At 51.9% G+C, this 21,794-nt stretch overlaps 3 protein-coding genes across 3 annotated transcripts; 2 read left to right on the top strand and 1 right to left on the bottom strand.

Annotated features, from left to right (window-relative positions):
- Positions 1-1,556: 1,556 nt before the first annotated feature.
- Positions 1,557-2,054, top strand: COL26b_005997 (uncharacterized protein; the record flags this gene model as incomplete). Its single annotated transcript, XM_053178827.1, has 2 exons — positions 1,557-1,873; positions 1,937-2,054. 2 exons carry the CDS (start codon positions 1,557-1,559, stop codon positions 2,052-2,054), a joined length of 435 nt encoding a protein of 144 aa, XP_053037298.1.
- An 8,502-nt stretch (positions 2,055-10,556) lies between these two features.
- Positions 10,557-11,279, top strand: ATP9 (ATPase complex subunit 9; the record flags this gene model as incomplete). The annotated part of the gene is made up of 3 exons (XM_053178826.1): positions 10,557-10,662; positions 10,901-11,214; positions 11,274-11,279. The coding sequence occupies 3 exons, from the start codon at positions 10,557-10,559 to the stop codon at positions 11,277-11,279; spliced, it is 426 nt and encodes a 141-aa protein (XP_053037297.1).
- Positions 11,280-20,300: 9,021 nt separating this feature from the next.
- On the bottom strand, positions 20,301-21,509 carry COL26b_005995 (uncharacterized protein; the record flags this gene model as incomplete). The annotated part of the gene is made up of 1 exon (XM_053178825.1): positions 20,301-21,509. The coding sequence occupies one exon, from the start codon at positions 21,507-21,509 to the stop codon at positions 20,301-20,303; it is 1,209 nt and encodes a 402-aa protein (XP_053037296.1).
- Positions 21,510-21,794: the final 285 nt, after the last annotated feature.

The following is a 21,794-nucleotide window of genomic DNA, read 5'->3' as shown; positions in this document are numbered from 1 at the left end:
AGATGATGAGCTGGGTCTAAGAGGATATAGAGAGAGCCGGCGGGATGGGTTGCGGCTTCAACACCGAGACGGACGTCTTGGCTCACCGAGAATCCTAGAGGAGGGCTACTGAGAAATGCTCCGCTGCGTACGACACCCCGCACCTTGCGACATGAAAATGTCCGATGCTTCTGCTTGATTCGATTGGCCTGGGTATGGTCGTTTCCCGATGGTGTGCCCGTTCAGCTGCGATGCCAAGATAGGGCGACCGGTGAGCTGGGCTAGCTTGTTTTTGCCTTGCCTTGCCGCCCTCGACCTCGTCCGCGATTGCATGCGACTCTAAGACACGAATCTTTCAGGAGCTTCGACAACGCGTAGCTCGATGGACAGAGGGGAAAGGTCCTGCAAAGTTGCAACTCATACTTGCCGCAAGCTCCAGACAATTTTCCCTGGACATCAAGAAAAAGGGGAAATCGAAAGCCTTGGAAGTTCGAGAATAGAAACATCAGCTGCCATTACCCGCTCCCGCAGCCGCCAGCAGCTTTCTTCTTCCCTCAGCCATCCCGCGAACCATTTCCTGCGTAGACAAATAGCCCTCGTCCAGACTTGCAACAACGAATTAAAAACTGCAGCGCGTCGTCAGCAACCACTCAACCTGCCGGCAGTGGCTGAACCCCAGCTGCATTGTTGATTGAGGGAGCGGGAAACCCCACTGATCGCCTTTAATCTCCCGCTGCGGCTGCAACAATCCCCCTGAGCAGGGCTGGCTGTGGTGTGGGGAATTGGGATGAACCACAACGGGTTTGGGGGGAGGTGCACGACTGACCCTTACGTGAAGGCGGGAAGTGACAGGTTTTCGAGACATTTGTGCTTCTTCCAAACTGCCGTGGTGGTCTAGAAGAAACACCCGCAATTATTCGAAGATGAGTGTTCCTGGTGGTGGTAGTGTTGTCTCGGGAGATGAGCGTTGTTTGGTTTTGTTTTATTAACTTGGATGGAGTGGCGCGTCACACAGCTTTTGGTCGAGACACTGTGAATGTGCTGCCGGCTCCACCACGAGAAATCGAAGACTGTGGGGGAGCAATGTTTCCAGAAAACTCAGGAGAGAAAAAAATTCAAGCAATTGCCAGTGCACCTTGAACCTCGTGTCAAAACATAACATAAACAGGCAACGCGGACGAAAACACAAGAAACTACGTAAATTTGGTCCAGACCGCGGCGGGAAGGCAGGGGTGTTTCCCGGCCGGGCGGGATGGACATGCCGGAGCCGCGACCCGATTGCTCGTAATGGCCCGATGGGAATCTGTTCGAAACGCGGCGGGTCCTGGGAGCTAATTTACATGTCGACGCTACGCAGCTTCGGAACCAAGGAGTTGTTTGGCAGCAATGGAGGGAACGGGCAGACGATCCATGGGATGGGAGGGAGATGATATAAAAGTCAAAGTTCCTTCGATCTAATATGTGCCTCTTGCTATTACCATCATCACCACTTCAACAATCCACAGGCCGGACCACACAGACACAACACACTCTTTTGACAAGACATTCGCTTCAATCCAACCAAACAAACAATCAAAATGCAGTTCGCCTACTTCCTCCTCGCCGCCCCCGCCCTCGTGGCCGCGACCCTCGACCCGGCCACCTCCAACACCAAGGGCGCCTGCCCGAGCGTCTACAACTGCAGCGCGACCAAGGTGTCCAAGGCCATCCAGGCCGCCGAGTGCTCGCACAACACGCGCACCTCCAAGACGCAGACCTTCGCCGTCTTCGAGACGGACCACCAGTACGACGGCAACAACGGCGCCCCCTACGGCACCTGCTCCGCGTACACCTGCGACCCGCCCACGAGCTCGCAGATGACGACTGACGCGGACTGCTGGACCTTCTTCTGGAGGTGAGTTTGCGACGAAGGAACTGTGTGGGAGATACGTGATTGCTGACGAAGACTTTGTGACAGTGGCGAGGGAACTTCTTCTGGCGAGGGCGCTGGATGCATCAAGGACCCCAACACTGGCGAGTGCGGCTGCGAGAACTCTGACGGAACCTTTGTTCCTGGCAGCGACAGCTGCGTCTAAGCGAATCTGCGAGCGGATTATGCTAGGGGTGTGGAGGACTGGTCCGGCGTGATGAAAGAGTCGGCTGTCCTCTTGGACGAGGGGGTACACATCTATTCGTGTATATATAAAAACATTGTATAAAACCAAATCACCTTTGATGGCTATCACTATTGGTCTCCCATATGCATGTTCTTGACGTCTAGCAACCAGACAACCTTGCCGGAAGACAGCACGAACTACTGGCTTGGTTTAGATCATCGAATATGTGTATGTTCCTAGGATTTGCTTGAGCTTTTGCTACCAACTCAATTTAGCATGCTTGGACTTGGACAAGGTCAGACTCGTGCCGATGAAACTAGCACTGCTCATCAGACTTCAATCTCGGGGATGTGAAGCTCACAGGATTTGCTCACAGAAAATGGATGTAACATACAGTTGATGTTGCGTCCAGTTAAAAAGAGGCAATGTCATGCACGTGTGGAGCAGCACTAGGTACTACTCATTCCCAATCAGCACGAATGTGCAACACAGCTCCGCCGCCTTACCCCGCCCGTGATAGCCTGATTCGTTTTTCTGCATGATTCGACATACTCGTGTCGATCTAGTGAATGAACTGCCGGCAAACTAATTCCATGATCCATCATGGATGATGGGGATTGGGACGAGTTCTGGGCGGAGCTCGACATCGATCCCGACAATGACTTGAAAAGCTCTTTAGAACTAGACCCATTCTCACTCGAGGAATGCCACAGGGTCGACAGCGAAAACATATTTTACCAGCCACTGGCAGAGGATGAGATCCGCTTGCTCACCGTCTGGCCTGGGTCTTTTGGCGATGCAGTCCGTTGCAGCCTTGCGGTCACAACGACAACGCGCGGTTACGAGGAGTACGATGCCATCTCTTACACCTGGGCAGGCGACGACGATATCATTGACAAGTCGGGCCGGGTCTCTATCGCTTCGGAAGATTTCCCAGTCACTCCGAACTGCGAGGCTGTGCTAAGGCGAGTTCGGCAAGAATGGGAACCAAGGATAGTGTGGATTGACGCTATCTGCGTCAACCAGGACGATCTTCACGAACGAGGGCGCCAAGTCAGCTTGATGCCGCAGATATACTCACGCGCACGAGAAGTCATCATCTATGTGGGAGAAGCGACTAGTGACATACCGGCACTGTTCAAACATCTCACCTGGGCTCAGCATAATACCACGCCTGGCAAGCGAGAAGAGATCCAGGGGGCTTTGGCGAGGCTACTCAGTCGCCGGTACTTTTCGCGGGCGTGGATTATCCAAGAAGTTGCACTGGCAAGACAGGCAACTCTCATTTGCGGCAGCCACACATTGTCATGGTCTTTGGTCCATGTCAACAACTTGGCCGCTCGCGGTCTTTTATCAGGCTTAGTATCAGAGGACGGGAGGATACCAGGATTGCAAGCGCTGCCTCCTGTAATCCAGTTCAAGGCGCCGGCCTTCAGAACCACCGGCGACCTCCTCCGCCTCCTGGACTTAGCTCGTAACAGTCGGGCAGCAGATCCACGCGACAAGGTCTTTGCTGTGTTCGGGTTGATCACATGCCCTGAGAGCGAGGGCTTTTCAGCCGACTACACCAAAACACCCGCAGAGGTCTTCACGTCGACTGCTCTATGGATAGCTCAGAGGTTCGGCCTGCCGGCCCTTCTTGCGAGGGCTGTCGATGTTGTCCGCCGTGCAACAGTGAGCGAGGCAGTTGTGCTAGACTCAGCGTGGATACCCAACTGGACGGAGGACACATTTCAAAGCCCGGACTCGTTGATTCCTCAGCTCAGGAGAGAGTATCGCTCGGTGTCTAAGGTGGCAGGGTTGCCAATCACGGTGTCCCAGAAAGACCCTGGCGCGATCCGGTTCCCTGCATTCAGATTGGGACGCATCATTGACGAAGTCTTGGCGTACGACGAAGAATCCTACGAGTCGTTCTCCAAAAACGTCATAGGTAGAGCGAGGGATGTACATATTCCTCCCCCGCCATGGGTGTTTAAGATATTCGGCGACTATATCGATGGAAGGAGAGCTGCTAAGACGTATTCATTCGTCTTTTTAAGGAACGACAGAGATTTCTCTGGTCTGGCGAGCGAGGCATACTCACGGTGTGACAACGGCTTTCCGATCACTTTCAAGACTCTAGAAGCTTACGCGGGCTGGAATAAGGCCAGCATTTACCTTCTGCCAGAGCCAGACGACAACGGGAAGTTTCAGTTTACCCACCCTGGAAATGTCTCTGTCTTTGTAAACGGGAAATCACTCACTTGGCTCCATGAGAGAGTGAACGGGAGGACAACGAAAGGCAGATTCAGCAAGTACGCAGTTCTCTGCGCGGCCGATGAAGTCAATGAGCCGGAGCGTGTGCAAGGACTTTTGTACATGGATGGGACATCCCACAAGGGCGTTTGGAGAACAGGAGAATTTACATTTGTTTGTGCCAAGTAGGATATAATACGAGGCGTAATATTGGGGGCTGCTCGCTGGATGCTTCTGTCTGATCTTATTCTCAGCTATCGGACTGACACGTACTGGCAACTCGGCATGGTAGCATGAGGGACTTTATCCCCAATCACTTTGGTCAGCCGCAAGATTAAACTCACTCATAACAATAGGGATTGCATCGGGAAAAAACTCACCTTTCGCTGCACCTAGTGCTGTGGAGAACTAGGGTATATCTATCATTCCAGTACATACATGGCTTCGTAGTTGTGTTCCACCTATTCTAAACTGCTGCGCACACTACTCCTACGCGTGTCTCTGAGCCTTGAGGGACTGATGACACAGCAAAAATACTTGGTGAAATATGATTCGAGGCTTTGCTAGAACGCCCGCTAATCAGCCTGGCTAGGCATGCAGCTCACCCGTATGACCCCGCTTCGAAACTGCCTAACGTGCCACCTAAGTATGTAAGCGCTGGGGCAATTTTATCGGTCAAGACAATTGATTCCTTGTACGTTCAGCTTCAATCATCATCATACAGACACCGACACCTTTTTCTTCCTCATGGTTGCATGGCATGACCCGCGTTGTCGGAAGCTGGACTTTTCCAACAGCGGCGGCTTGCTAAGTTGCCTCAGCTGTGGCTCCGTCCAACTTGAACAGAACTCAACATTAGCCCCTATAATCCGACAACATGCCCCGTCTTGCCGAAGACCGGACACCATCGCCCAAAGTGGTGTGATTAGTTGCTTAAGCTGCGGCTCAGCTGAGCTCGAAACAGATTCCGAATCACCCTTTGCGACTCATAGCTGCAATAATGTCAATGGCAAGAACTCTGCGGCTGCTGAATATGGCTCTATCTACCAACCCTTGAAAAACAGGACAGATATGCGACTTCTCACCCTAGAGCCCGGCGAATTCAACGACACGATTCGATGCAGTTTGTCACAGAGCACTACCTCGAGCATGACCGAGTACGACGCGATTTCGTATACATGGGGAGGAGAAGATAATGTTATGGAGCGTCGTGGGCGAATCCTACTAGATGGCCGAGATTTTCCAGTCACACCAAACTGCGAGGCAGCACTGAAACGGATCAGGAGTCGAGGGGCAAAGAGAATCATCTGGATCGATGCTGTCTGTATGAACCAGGAAGACATACGAGAGAGGGGCCACCAAGTACGGTTAATGCCCCTGATCTATTCTCGAGCACAGAATGTTCTCATCTACGTGGGAGAGCCAAGCCCAAACGAACAAATGCTCCTCCTCTCTTTGACGTATGACTACGACCCGTTAGAGGAGACGCGGCCACTACAAGAAGGAATGTCATCATTATTCCAACGCAGATACTTCGCCCGAGTTTGGATTCTCCAGGAAGTTGCTCTAGCAAGAAAGGCAATGTTGATTTGCGGGAGTTACTCTCTACCATGGTCTTCTCTTGAAGTATCTGAGCTTCATAAACGAGACCTTGTGTTCCTATCAGGCTGAATACCTTGGCTACCAAACATCAAAGCTCGACTGCCTCCAGTAGTAGTCAACTACCGCAAGCCAGCTTTTCGAAATTCTAGCGAACTACTCAAAGTTCTAGACTCAGCCCGTCACAGCTTTGCATCGGACCCCAGAGATAAGGTTTTCGCAGTCTTCGGTCTCATCACCTGCGCGGAAAGTGATGGGTTCTCTGCGGATTACTCTAAATCAACGAAGGAGGTGTTCATGCACATTGCCGCTTGGATCGCTGAGCGATTCGGAATTGCAGCAATGATAGCGAGAACCACGAACGTCATGCGACTCGCCGATCGAACTACCGGCGATTACATGCCTTCTCGGGAGCGCGACGGTGTGCCGGTGTGGGTTCCGGACTGGACAGATACACCATTACCGGTTCAGCATCCAGTGCTTGAAGACATCTTGCAGGATTCCAGAGCACTGCCTGGCATGCTGAGAATGCCCGTCGCAGTCTCAGTTACAGCTTCTACTATCAAGTTCCCAGCCTTCTGTCTTGGAACCTTCCAGTCAGTGGCAGCGTACTCTTCAGTACGTCGAAAGTCGTTCACCTCATACTTATTATTCAAAAATCAAGGAGGTGTCACACGATGTACATCTCATTCTACCTACTTCACGCGGAGTTCAAAGGATGAATGGACGACTTCCGATCGGTCATTCTTACCCTTTAAGAATTTCTTAGTCTACCTGGTCCCCAATCCCGACTCATGCGGCGGTCTCCCACCTGACTTTCTAGACTTATGCCAACCGCCTGCCATGGATGATGAATACGACAACCTCCCGTTCGCTCCCCCAACAGCTGGAATGGAAGTTATTAGTCACAAAAAATATGCATCAGGGCACTTGAGAGTCAAGAATTCGCAACTCCCGTGGAACAATGATGACCTAACAACTATCTGGGGCAGAGGAGAAGACCTATGCTTTAGCCAATACGCACTCATCTCGCCTCCTATGCACGGGTCCCCTCGCACACGCACAATATCAGGGATCCTGTCTACGCACGATTTGCTTCGCGAAGGATATGAAATGAGGGGACAAATTTCAGTTTTCAACTTAGGTTGAGTGTAACTATGAGCCATTAGACCACGATTGGAACAACGCTTAGTAGAGCAGACAGGTTGATGTTGCCGCGCTGAGTATCCATCATCTTGTGGCAAGAATTGCTTCGTCGTGCCATCCGATGACTTGCTTACACTGCAAAGACATTGGCTTGCTAGACTTGGGACACATGGGTCAATCAGACAAATACTAGATAGCAGGATTTATCGCAAGCGAAAAGATGTTAATGATGGAAGGGAGTGAGATATGAGGCCGAAAAGGGAAAGGAGCTTGGGCCATGCAGAGTTTTGGATGGTTGCGAATGGCGGCAACCGAGATGATTTTTTAATTGTTGGCGTCGTGTTGGGCTTGCCCGGAAGGCCGTTGGATCGCTGGCGCCGTCGCGTGTGAGGTTGAGGCGTGTCGGCGTCAATTGCACGAGGAATTCATACGTGTCGACCTCGTTGGAGCTATTTTTCGCAGGGCCAGGAAAATGATCGGCCTGGGCTTCGTATGGAATGTTGAAGCGACTTACTGGAAGCCTTCCCAATTGAAATCTCCCGGGAATAGAAAACTTTTCTGACAGGGTGGCCTGCAGCTTCCTGGGTGCTTGCAAGGTTGTTATTCCCGTTGGTTGAGACTCATTTATCATTCCGGAAAGACGCTGGGATTCGAATTGGCGAATGCACCATCTGGGCGTGACGTCTCACAGTCCCGTTCCTGCCCGTTGGCGCAGGTCCAAAAAGGCTGGGCGTCATCGGGTGTTTCGGTTGATGATGCAGCCACAACGGAATTAAGCTTGAGCCTAAGGCAACGACGTCCCGTCTGGCGGCGCCTGCCTGGGTTGCAAGGCTGAACGTGCCTGGCCCTGATTTTTTTTTTTTTTTTTTCGTCCAGGACGGCAGGAGACGGGCATGGAAGGGACGCCGCCGGGAAGGAACCAACCAACCCAACCACAAGCGAAGGAAGGAACAAGGAGCTCGGACCTAGGTAAGGTCGAACAAAGGGAAGAAAATTTTGCAATAAGCTCGGACGGACTGGCATCCGTCGTTCTCGTCATCCCAACCGTCACAATGGGCACCTCAGTCAATTCCGTCTGACGTTCTGACCCCCGTGGCTTGAACAGGTGTCGTCGAATCTCCCGTTCAATTGGCTCAATAGCGTCAGCAAGCACAGTTGCTTTTCTCTTGCGACACCAGCTGCAGCCAATTTAAGATACGATCAGAATGCAGAAGTCAGACACCGACTCGGAAGCACAAGCAAGCTCCGACTCAACCACTGGCGTCCAGGTCTCAACACGATTGGCGGTGCATTCTAGTGGCTGATGCAGACGTCCGCCGGTAATGCGTCATTTTTTTTGAGGCTCTTACGCCTCAGGCACGCACCGAGAGACAGAGGACAGAGAGACAACGGCGATCGCCCACGCCCAGGAGCGCCAACGTTGTGCCGGCATTTCTTCTTCAGCGAACGTCAGCGTACCCGTGGCACTGCTGTCAGCGTTACGAGCAGCCATCAGTGGCCTATTGGCATTGAACGGCTTGGCCGCAAAATTTTCTTCCGCCGGGCATTTCAGGTTCCTCGAACCGTAATGGTACCTGGACCTCCGAGACAGGACTGACCCGGCACATTACGGACGGCAGTGATGAGGTGTGTACGTACTGCAGGCCAAGCCTGTGAAAGGGCTGCATTGCGTTGGTGGTACCAAGCACTGGGATTGACACAACGCTAGATTTGCGTTTGACGCTGAATCAATCTCGCAGATAGCGCTTTTGTGGACCCTGCAATACGGCCACGCTGGACGGCGTCGCACCCATCTCGGCCATCTCAGACACTGGAGCCTCGGACGTCGGCTGAATGGGGCGATGGCATCTCCCATTGGCGGTTTTTCCGAGCCGGCAGCTGCCAGCACCTCACTGTTGCCTCTCTGCCAGCGCACGCCAGCCAGGTTTCTGGATTTCTGCCGGGATCTCACGTAACACTCGTCTACTGTTTATGCGGTAGGGGGCGACGTCTGGAAGGGGGTGTGAGTGTTCGGGTGCAGTCGCCGACAAGCGTCCCTGACAGCGCTAGGTCTATGTGCCCAGCGTGCTTCGATTGACTTCATCCCATCTCGCCCGTGGTGCGGCCCGGCGAAAAGTCTGATAAGCGGCGGTTGGAAAGAATGGCGACACAGGGTGGACGGGAGGGAGGGACAGCGCGAAGAAATGAAGAGGGAAAACAGAACGGAGGACCATCGCTCGCCACGGCCACCAACCCGCGATCCGTCTCACCGCGTCCCTTTTTATCTCTGGAACCGGATCCAAGCTGGGTCATCGTGCCCACTTTCTTCTGGCGTCTTAGGGTCGCTTTTGCTTGAGCTATTTTGTCGGGTCCACCCACGCACGTGTGAGTGCCAGGCTGCGGCTGATTGGACCCAACCGCCGCAAAGTGGGGGCCTTTGACGGTGTCGAGTGGGGGTCACCACAAGCCATGGCCGGTTTGATATCAAAGCTGACTTCTTCTCTAGCGCGCTGTGCCTGAGGGAATGATTTTTGAGAAAATTTTCTCGCCGTGGGATGCCCGTCTATCGGATTTGGCAGGCGCTGGCAGCCCCCAACATCCACCGTCATCGATATCTCTCACCTTCGATCCGTTACCAGCCAGCACCAGCACCGGCTGAACAATTCCAGTGAAAATAATCCATTGTATGCCCGACCAACAGCATAGCATCTCCGTAACGGAACCCAACTCGATATCCATTGCTATTTCCATTACCTTAGCCGGCCGTAACGGACCCAACCTTGCGGATTCGCAGCCTTGACACAGCCTAACCCACTTCTCATGATTCGTGCTCCCGGCCAAGGGGACTTTTCGCCCTTTCATCCCTCTAAGCAGCGCAGCAAAGCCTGAGGCGCCTGCGCAGCAGTGCTATGCCCAAGGTCAGCCTTTTTGCAGCGCCGTCTCGCTATCAAGGATGCCCTTCGCCGCCCAGCCTCCCGACAATGCCCGAGATCGGTGCGAGGGCGTGTGTGTTGGGTCCGTTGTGTGGATGGGAGGTCCACGATATGTCAACAGGTAGTCAAGTCTTAACCTGATTGGGACGCCTCGCACATTGCGAAATCCATCCCGGCGCCGGGCCCACCGAGCGACTGGATTCACCAATGTCTCTCCTGTTTGATCCGATGGTTGGATGCTGGTGGATGGCTACAGTATTGCCGCACTGCCAGTCACCGTATCAACCTCAGGCTTCTTTGCTACCGTCTTTCACCTCACACAGTAGCAACCCGTGGAACCTGAGGAACCGACCTTGGCCCAACGGCCGAGCCATCTGGATCAACTTCCGCCGTCCCGTTGCCCGGGCCCCTGCCCTCTCGCTCTACCGAGCTTGCCCATCACCTGAGCAGAGCTTTTCCCGTCTCCGAAGCTTTTTCTCTCTCCTCCTTTCCTCCTTCCACTTTACCTCTCCATCCCCAATCTGTCTCTTGTTTTCCTATCTTCTTCCTTCCAGTCCATCACCACCACCTCTCCCCTCCATCAGTCACAATGGCCTCCACTCGCGTCCTCGCCTCCAGACTCGCCACTCAGATGGCCACCAAGGCCGCCCGCCCTGCGGTGCGTGTCTCTGCCATGCCCAAGCGCACCATCTCTGGTAAGTTTTTGAAGACACGTTCGAGGTGAATCCGAGGAGGGAAGGAAAGCAAGAGGAGGAAAAGAAGGCATCGACGACCACAACTTTCACATACCCCGCCGATGATGAGACCAATTGGCCTCGCCGGCACCAATTCGATGTCGATATCGATCTTCCTTCCCGTCCCCCCGACACCATGAGACACAGAAAAAAAAATTACTTACCGATCACCATTTCTGACCCGACTCGAAATTTTCAGGCTTCAGCCCCCTCCAGGTCGCCCGCAAGCAGACCGCCCAGAAGGCTTTCACCCAGGTCCAGGCCAAGCGCGCCTACTCCTCTGAGATCGCCCAGGCCATGGTCGAGGTCTCCAAGAACCTGGGTATGGGTTCCGCCGCCATCGGTCTGACTGGTGCTGGTATCGGTATCGGTCTGGTCTTCGCCGCCCTCCTCAACGGTGTTGCCCGCAACCCCGCCCTCCGTGGCCAGCTCTTCTCCTACGCCATTCTGGGTTTCGCTTTCGTCGAGGCCATCGGTCTTTTCGACCTCATGGTTGCCCTCATGGCCAAGTTCGTACGTCATCACTCCATCTCATTTCCCTCACTCTTCATCGATGCTAATTCACTCCACAGACGTAAGCGATTCAATTCGCACTGGCGAGCTGGGGAGAGAAGGATGCCAGCTTTGGACAAGCTGTCTATCTCACGACTCCCCTGGGACAGGTCGCCTTTTCATCTACGGTTGACCCCCAACTGTATGATGAGAGAGTAATAGACGGGAAAACTTAGACAGCATGGTGGGCATCCTAGAAGATAGAGGTCATAGACCGCACACTCTGTTGTGTTGTATAGATGGAGATTCCGTTTGGCAAAGGAAGGCCTTGGGGCAACGCACTACTCATCCAGCGAAAAAGTCTTGCTTGTACCACACTTTTCTCTTGCACCTGGGATTTTCCCACGTATCCCCCGTGGCTCCTGGCCCCGATACAAATTTTTTCTGTAAAAATACTACAACGTCAAAACACTTACGATCCGTGCCACTTGGTGAAATTTGAAGTGCTGTGAAGAGAAATTCTCCGACTCTAATGGAATTCCACCTGAGCACTTGCCTAAGGCGTTTTCCCGTTCGAGAGAGCTTTCGACATGAACATCTCACTAGATCTCAAAGCCACGGTATCTCCACTCTGGAGAAGGAGCTCCCCTCGATCAGCTCGAGATTCCAAGGTGAATTGGCCAATGTGAGGTGAGAATTGGGACGAAGGGAAGGGGGCGTGTGAGAGCTTTCTTCGCCGGGAGGGAAGCTACTGAGGGCCAGGCACACACAGGCACCACGCGGGAGCGGATGACAAGGAAGCATCACACCCCATGGGGGAGCGCGCACAAGGCAAGCACAAGCTTGGTCTGGTTCCAGTCCCTTTCGACTGCTGCTCCCGTCCGTTTAGATTTTGCGTTCGTGCCCTTCCCGCTGCCCCCATGAACCAAACCAACATCTTTAGAATGCTGGGGGCCTGGCTGATGAACGACGGGGCGGCCCTTCACGATCCTCATCCTGCGAACGTGTCGCTCTCACCCACCCACTCACTCACTGCCACCAGAGGACGATCTCACTCGAGCTCCCGACATGCCAGGCCCTTTGCCCAAGGCCACGCAGCACAACAAGCACACACTGTGCAGTCGAAGTGAACCCAGATTGAAAAATAAAACTCGGTCTCCGAGGCTCCGCCCGCCCATTGGACCGTATGTCCTTATCTCTCGCGATCTCAAGTCTGAAGGGGGGGGGGCCTTACCCCCGAGTCGTGCTCGTGCGTCCGAACACTAAAAATTGCCTCATCGCCCAGCTTGCCCGCTGGTCCGCCCCTTCAAACAATGACGAAAACTCAATTGAAACTCCAAGGAAAAGTGAGAGGCCAAACTATACATGCCCTCTGCATTTTACCTCATACTTCAACTCTGATTCCTCAACTTTGGGAATTTGGAAATGGGACATAGACATGTGAAATGCCGTCCGCAGCGATAAGATCGAACTTTTGGTCCGATCTCGATGACGGTCATCCGCCCGCCATCCATCCCTGGGAGAGCGAGCGAGCGACAGCAAGCTCGGCCGCCCGCCCGTTGATCGAACGTACTTGCTGTTTTCCTCCGACGCCAAACAACCCTCTCTCCTTGAGTCTCTCCTGCCCCTCGCCCCAGTCCGACGATCCAGTTACTGACCCCGCCGTACCGTTTCGTGAAAGGCGCCAAAAAATCCTGCTCTTATCGTGGGATCCGCAATCATCGTCGTCCTCGGGGGCGCTTGGGAAAAGGTGGCCAACTGACCAGCGGGTCCCGACCCAGGGGTGCTCCACACAATTCCCATCACGACATTTGCTGAAATCGGGTCTACGTACCCATTCATCCGTAGCACCGTTTTCGTGTGTCCATCTCACCGTTTTTACGTAGTGCGTTGTGTTGTGCTGCGGCGCAGTGCGTTGTGCATTGAATAGGCCTCACGATGTGTCGTTGAAATAATGAGATGTAGTTGGGAGGATTACTTAATTCCGAGCCGGGGGGCTGGGAATTTGGAGATGTGATATACCCAAGGGAACGGAATTGACAGCTTTCCCCTCACGCAGACGTCGTTCGATTTTTCTGAGACCTGGGCTGTTTTTTTTCTGGCGCGCGTGGCTCGTCTGCGCTGTTTACTCCAATTCTTTTTTTGGTGAGGAGAAGCGAACAACCGAGAGCCGAGGGCTTGGGCCGGTGTAACGGTCGCTCGCTTCTGTGCAGCAGAGGATGGGGGTCCACTTTTCGATGCCTGTTCTGAGCGTGAAGAATTTGGGGGTCTTTGTTTTGACGACGGTTCTTGGGGGTTGTGGTGTGATATATGGAATGGAGTTTTGAGGCTTTGGGAGAGATATCGCGAGATTTAGGGGAGGTTTGGATGGCGTTTGATATGAAAGACAACGTCCAGAGACCGTATCCATGGGCTTTTGCAAGGGAGGGAGGGGGCCTATGGGGCGCGAGTCAGAAGCGGGATGAGTGCTCCGGAGCTAGGTATGGCGAGGGACGGGTGTTTGGTCACGATGGCACTGGGTAGTAGGCCAAGGTATGACGGAATTGAGATGATGTCAGGGCTTGGATTCCAGTTATCCGCCGCGTCTTTCTGCCGTTCCCAAGGGCCTCAGGAGCCGGCCCTGACAAGGTGTGAAGAGGCTTTGTTGGCATGCAGCAAACCGTTATGAGGAGGGTTGTCGTCGGCGTCCTCGAAGTCTGGAGAGATGGGGCACTGAACTTTGAAGCTTGCCCCCGCCCCCCATGGGGAAGCAGTCCCGCAAGTTCGTGAGGTGACTGTGGATGCTTTGCTGGGGATGGGCATGCTGTAGAAAGCGGGCTGTTGAAGCACGGGATGACTCGGGATGGTGGCCATGTGGTTCTCATGACAAGTTTAGGGAGATGGGCCTGATGTCATGGGTGAATCTACCGTCGGCTGCTGCCTCCCCCTGTCTTCATATTCTGCGTCTGTCGTGCTTGATAACGAAAAGGCTCCGCTCGATGTGGCTCAGCCCAGGGTCTTTCTTGGGCGTGAAGGTTATCTAGAGCCTTGAGATAACCATCGTAAGATAAGAAACTTTTCGTTCGTCGGGCTATTACAGATTTAACTTGACCGTTGCCTTCGGTCTCTTGAAGCAACCGCAAGTGCGGCTTGGTTTCTGGGTTCTTGGAAATGGCGTACTTTAACACAAGATGTCTCTCACGCGCCACGTAATCCTATTGGTACGTAATCCAGGAAGCACATTGATCTTCGTGTTTGTCATCGCCCATATTGTCCCGTAGTTGCTTGACGTGTACTCCGCCCTTTTGAACAGTCGGATGCGGTGACCAGTCACGCCAGTGTCCCATAGGCTTTTGCGCAAAGATTTCGCCATGCGGATGGGCCTCTTGCTCACCAGCCAGGCTGCTGCAATTGTTCATTATTCTGTTCTCTTCTCCCAACCACACCCGCCGTTCTTACTGCCGTTCTGTGGTCTAATTATACCACCTCCATCGTTCTGGTGCGTCGCCAAAATTATGTTCCAACACATGGGTATTTATCGATGTTTCCAAATATACCGTGAGGCCTCATCATTAACGGAATAAGTTGCCTTAAGCCTCAAGTCAATTGACTAAGCTGTTTGGACAGTTTTGAGCATAAGGTATGGCAAAATTACGCCGTTGGCCGAGCTTAAGGCCACTATGCAACTCGTGAACGAAATAGTCGATGGCCATTCCAATGATGTCTGAGTCAAAAATACTTGTTTGGGTTATCTCAAGCTGGGTTTGATACAAAGGAAATGGTTCTCCAATCTGGTAACAGTACACCTGTGAACACGTAATGGAAGAACTCGTCCGAATGACAGCCGGTGAAACACAAAGGGAAAGTAGCATTCTCCATCCCGCCGATGTTGAAGTAAATCCCCCAATCCTGCTACAGCCAAATTCCGATATTCAGAAGATCTCAGTCTGCTCTCGCTCTATGACGCCCCGCAGCCACAATCTCTGATTTGCTTCCCATGAAGGTGAAGACTTCATCATTAAGCACACCGATCGTGTAATGCATCGTCTGATCCGCCTCCCTCATGAACCATCCCATTCGAAACTGTACACCCTTCATCATCTTGTGGACTTTGGCTGATGGTAAGTTTTGTGCACCCTGTGGAATATACCTCATTGCATTTGAATTTTTGAGTAGGGCGAAGCTTGTGGCAGGGCTGTTGTAGGCTTCCGGTGCGAGTCCTTCCACATCCAAGGGCAACCTGATCCGCATATCCAAGCTTCGCGCGCATCTGCATGCTATTGTCCATAGGTGGACTAAACAAGCGAAACTTAGAATGGCTAGGAAGGGGTAGGTAGAATATATGAATGTGTCTAGGTATAGGATGTAACCATCCACGGTGGCATTTATCGGAGGTAAGGTTTTGAAAGAAGTTGAGGCGCTCGAATCCTGCCTGACCTCCAAGCGGTTCTCCAGGTTTGCGATTAGAGCGCTTGTTAATGCCATATTATCGTGAAGTCCATCCAATATGTATGTTTCCATGCTCATATTACCGAAGGCACAGAGAAGGGCGGGCTCCAGGGTGTCGATTCGTTTGAGTACGCATAAAAGTGTGGCATGTTGTCCCCGGTGATCCGAAACTTCTTGTCTGTCCATTTTGTAGATAACCGCAGTCGAACTTCAGCCCATGAATAGTTGCACTGTATGAATTTTTGGGACTCAAAATTTCTGTTCTCTAAATTCAGAGATCCCCAACAGTAAGTCTGCGTTAGTTGTGGCGCGAAGAAACGGCTAGTTACGTTGATGCCAAGCTGACAGGGGTTGTTGAGCGAAACCAGGTTTTGAGGAGAAAGCAGCACTACTCCAAAATAAAGTTGCGGGAGGTTGGCCTGAGACTGCTTTGAGGCCCGAAATTTGGTGTTCAAGTCGACGAGGGTCCCGTTTGGACATCTGGCTTGCCTCCAAAAGTCTAACTGTATTGACTGTGACTCTGTCACAGCAATGTTGGAATGAACAGTGCCCTCGGGTAACTCTTTGCAATTCGCGATAAGCTTCGCTGCAGGAATCTCGGCGTACACATTCGACTGCGTGTCTTGCTTTGTATATAACTAACCGTCCAGAGTTCGGACTTCATCTCCGAAAAATGGATATACGAAAGATCCAAATGTGCCTTTCGGATAAATATCTTGCACATCCTTCTGCGCAAAGAGTGTTTGCAGTCTTGCTCGATTTTGCTGATAGATTTCCAGTGTGTTGTTTGTATTGTTGACAAAGCGGCTTTTTTGTTGTACTTGCACAGGTTCTGTGACATGCTGCATCGATATCTCAAGTAGGCGTGGGGACAAAGTGGTCAAGAGTCCGCAAGTAAGAGCCATAATCTGGGATATGGACACAAACGAGGCTTTCAGACGATATGATACCCACATCGCACGAAGGCCAAGCATATCCAACGCGGAGGTATCAATTTGCCAAGAGTTCAAAGGTGTCCTGGAAAGAGTCGACAATGGAGACAGACCTTTCCATGCCATGTCACAGGAGTTGACAAACAACGAAATGCCTAGACCTATGAGACCTGGTATGTAGAGAACTGCCCATACTTGGCTAGAAGAATGCTCAGATGTGTCAGAAAGAACTAGGCCAAGTTGCATGATAACTACAAGAAATGTGATAAGACCAGAAAGAAGTGCCGTGAAAGTGACTTGGATCCAGCTTTTGAGCACCAAAGGCGTATAGGTGTCTTGGAACCAGCGCTTGTTCTCAAGCTCGGAATGTTCGGCCGCAACCTCTGGATGTGTTTTGACGTACAACATCATCCCAAAAGTTGTGGCGGGATCTCGATACCATAACTTCGTATTTTTTCTCTGGAAAATGAGAATGCTACTCGTCATCAAAGCTATAGCTATGAACAGAGCAGACATTGACACAACATTCCCGTATCTGAGACGCATTGGTTGAGAGGATGTTTCTGAGCCGAATCCCGCGGTTGTGTGAGTTATGTTCTGTCGTAAATTGCAATGAGCAATAAAAGGGCCAAGTTTTCTGGTTAATTCGACCAGAGAATCTCGGAGCACATCGCTGGTAATACTCGTCGTATTTCGTTGGTTGAATACGAGATCTGCTTTGAGAGGTCCATGAATTGACTCCGTGCTAGCTTCAGGTGAACGCCAGCCGCCATCGTAGATTGGGATGGAAGATTCGAGTGTGTCCCGGACGTCGACTTCGATTGAATTATTAGGCTCCGTCGGCAGAATGATAACGTCCGGGGTGGTTCCATTATCGATGACTTTGACTCTCAACTGCCGCGCATGCATGAAACAAAACGTCGCAGCTACACTGTCCAATCTTGAGAGGAGAGACGACGAGTTTGACCGCCGCTGGCTCCAACTACCTAGAAGGTATACAAAAGACTTCTTGAGTTGTGGATACCCTGAACATGTGTAGACACTTGAGTTGAAGTTTTCAATCACCCAGTGTCGAAACTCGTTCTCAAGCGGCAAGCTCCTGCTCTTCTTCATTGGGCATACCTTGCTGAACAGGGAAAGTTGCCCGTCACAACTGTGGAAAGAGAGCGCTATTCTATAGCGAAAGCACAACTCTTCTCCCCCTGTAGTATTATGCGTTTGGACATCGCGTTCAATTTCCTCAAGAGAAAATCTGTCAAGCAACCGGCACTCAGTTTCCACCATGAGCCCATTGACATTGACTTCGATGGTACGCTGATATTTGCGTCGCTTCCCAGTTGCAGAGTCCACAAACTTTTGATACGCAGCGCTCTTGTCCACTCCAAACTCGTAGGACCAGCCCAGTTCGTGAACAGCTCGTGCCTTGTAATAAGCATCTAGCCTTGTGTCATCCGCATTGGCTCGAGAAGCGTTGGTAATATTGAAAGTATCCAAGGTCTGAACACCAATGGACTGCATAAACTCGTGCGGTGGATCGCTGGTAAATAGACTGCCTGCAAGGAGAATCTCAGCGTTGAGAATTAGGGCGATGATGGAAGACCACGATGCCATGATATGCTTTTTCCGTATTGAGAGAATCGAAGTCTTTGGTGTCCACATCGTCACGTAATCAATAGTTGGATCGAAGAGGCGCCCACTCTTAGCAGCCATCCAAGGCATGTATCTGAGTACTTGCAAATTGACTCTTCCCCAAAGAGCCGATAGTGTTGTCAGGACTGATGATCACGGATATTAGCAAAAGATGGCCTCCTCCGGACGACACGTTTCTGTCGCCGACACAAGGTAACAAGGGGAACTTACGAAGAATTAAACCAAAGAAAAAAAGGGTTTGGACGAAGTAAATGTCTTCGGAGGCTTCGCTGGTGTTCCTGAATATCCAAGAAATTACTGGGAGCCCAATGCCAAGACCCCAGAATATGCCAGCAAAGCATAACAGAACAACCGGCCGTAGCCAGAAAGGACGCCAGTCCCACATCTCGGCATCGCCAGAATCTCTGACTTCGTCGTTTTTATCGTTCTGCACAGCGATAGCCTCTGAAGTCTGATGGATCGCTTCACTCAACCCACCTGCGTGGGGGCTTTCATTGTTGATCCCAGCATCGTGGCCCACCTCGTTACTTCCTGCCATCTCATGCTCTTCACCATGTTCCATGCCACAGTCAAGGTTATTTTCTGGAATAAGGCGTTGGGGTTGCAGGTCGCCTTCGATTTGCGAACGGTCTTCCATGTCGTTATTCAGTAGTTGATCGGGTTGAGTGGATTCCGTCATGACCGAAATATTAGATAAGACAAGCGCTTTTTGTGCTCGGTCAAGACTTTTGATCGAACAATGAAGAAAGGGCACAAATGAGTAAAGATCAACAAGTTTGGAAGCTGGGCTCGCGTGGCTTTACATGCCTTCTCACCTATGTGAAGTATGCAGTGTTTCATTTTCAAGCAATGGGACACGAGAGACCTTTGAGTCACAACATGTGTGTAAGCTGTAACTACCACGGAACGGCTCAGCTCTTCGAGAAATGCAAGGTAGGATCAGCGTGTTCGTCTAAGTGAGGTAACCACAAGGTTTACAGACGTCGCCCAAGACGTCGCACAAGGCAGAGCAAGTCTGGTCTAGCAGCTTATCGTTTCACGTCATCTGTGCTGCTGCTGTCTTTGGTATTTGTCGGACATCCGTTGGATTCGTAGTTCATCTGAGCCCATTCGCAGTCTCACAAGGCAACTCCGAAGTACCAGCCATAGAATCAAGAGGCTGCAGCCTTGAAGTACTCTCATTCCCCTTATCGAAGAAATTGGTGTTTGATTGCTTATATTTGCATCTGATGTTGCTTCCGTTTTCATACTCGAAGTAGATAATCTTATGCTTCTTAAAGCGTCCATATTGAGTATGTAGACTATGCCTACTAGCTGCTGGGGTCTGGCCATTTCAATTTTGTGTTTCCTTGTCTTGTGTGCAGCTGAACACACGAGGATCAAAGGCAACACTTGTGCAACAAGCAAAAGTTTTCGCTACAGCTCCCGTCACACTTGTGGAACATAAGTCTAAGTAATACAGATGGGCACAGCAGTATTAAATTTTCAAATCATGCCAGTACCCAGCCAATCACCACACTAAATGCCAGTTAAGTCTAAGAACTAGGTGAGATTGAGGACGTAATACTTTCTGCAATTGTATATTATGACACAAACACAAGGACAGAAACAGTCATACAAGTACACGACGCATTAGTCGCAGAGAGGAAATGGATAAGTTGGCAGCGATGTACACGAGAAACATGGATTGTGTCACATATGCAGATCACAGAAAGTTTTTCACGCATGAAGGTTCAAGATTGGCAGGTGGACTGGGCATGAACACTCCGCAAGATTCAACACAGGAGCAGTAGCGCAATGAACTTGATGGGCGTAGAATTTTGATTTCGGGGCATGGGAACCGACACTTTTGGAAGTAAACAGTTACCAAGTTAACAGTCAACCACCAAAACCCTGGGAAATCGACCGCTGGTTTACTCCCAAACCCTTGGCCCAAGGTAGGCGGTAAACGCAACACTGTTTCCATCCCCAGTAGGCACAATTGATGCCATGTTATGCATACCCGTGTCTCTCTTGTCACCTCTGTTTTGTGGATGAATTAGCTATTATCAACGAACTTTTAAGCCCCTGGAAGAGATTCCACAGCAGGGAAGATACTCACAATGTGCACTGAACAGCTGCTTCCATATCATAGTTCCCCAACCCCTGCGTCTCCAGCAATCGCTGATACCGCCTCACGACCCCAGGCTCATCGCGCGCGTACTGCCAAATAGGCACATACATCTTCACATGCGGGACCGCACTGCCCGGCACCAGCTCAAAGGTGGGATTGAGCCCGCAGTACTTACTATCCGGCTCGGCGAGCGGCTTCTGCAGTCCGTCCCTCTCGGCCAGGGGAACGTCTTCCATATCCATGAGCAGGGGCCAGACAGTATTCAGAAACTTGGGTGTGGGGAGGCGGCCGCCCATCGTCATGACGTGCTGGGCTGATGCGAGCGAATTAACGTGCGTGTGGGTGTAAATCTTGAAGCGAGGCTTCATATACGGCGCCACCGCGTCGATTGCAAAGAAGTGGATGAGGTTGTCCTTGCCGTCGGTGGTGAGGAACGTCTTGAGCATGTCCCAGGCATCCAGCAGCGCCTTGTCGCCGTCAGCGAGACGTATCAGGACTGACTCTGTGATGTCCATGAGATCCCGGCCTGTTGCGAGCGCTTTCAGCTGCGGGAAGAGATACGTCTTCATGTGAATAGTCGGGCTCCCGTTCTCGTCGGCAGGCTCGAGATCAAACGCACAAAAGACGTTCTGCTGCGGCAGCGCGCCAGCCGCACCGCTCTTCTCAATCAGGCCGGCTTGTTCCTCATCCGTGAGGAAGACTGCGTCGAGAAAGGCATCCTGGCGCGTGCGGTCCGCGTGGCATGCAATCGCCATATCATCGAGCTTCTTACATAGCTCCTTCTGGCCGAGGAGGTCGTCATCCCTGGGGCTGTCCACCAGCGGCTGCACCGAAAACCGCACTTTGGCCTTTTTGCGAGGTGCGAAGGCGATGCTGATTTCGTATGGCGCATGGTCGTGCGTGCCGATGTATTTGGGCCAGTCGGCCGGGCGAGGCGGGTTGAGGCGGGGGACTACGACGTCGCGCGCGAAGTTGAGATAGTAGTCTTGTAGCTTGGCTGGGTAGTGGCCTGTCCAGCGCATGAGCGGGGAGAGGGTGTCGTGGAAGGTGGGAAGCCAGGAGGAGACGAGGGGTTTTGCTTCAGAATGGCCTTTGTTTGTAGAGGAGTGATCGACTCTGCTGTAGACGTTGGAGATGTTCCGTGTGGTGCCATTGGCGCCTGGAACAGCGGTAGAGTGGTGGATTTCAGTCATGTTGAGGTTGTTGATGTCCGTAATGGTATCCTACTGTATGTTTGGCATTCGTACCTGCGGTCTTGATTGCAATAGTAACCTCGACTCTCTGGCCATTTAACATCTTCACCTGAGGTCATGGCCTTTTAGACGGTTGCTTGGGGGTCAAATGCCGGCAAAGCCGAAGCTCGCAGTCAGTTGCCTCTTCAGGTAGGCCATGACAAAAAGACTTTAGTTCCCCAAGAGATCGAATGGCTTTTTAGATGAATTTAGCTCTTTAGAAGCAAAGTTCTCGCAGAGTGATTA

This window comes from Colletotrichum chrysophilum (genome assembly GCF_026319265.1).
Source record: "Colletotrichum chrysophilum strain AFK26 chromosome Unknown scaffold_42, whole genome shotgun sequence".
Lineage (NCBI taxonomy): Eukaryota > Fungi > Ascomycota > Sordariomycetes > Glomerellales > Glomerellaceae > Colletotrichum > Colletotrichum chrysophilum.
Note: the sequence above shows the minus strand (reverse complement) of the source record. Positions and strands in the feature narration are given on the sequence as shown.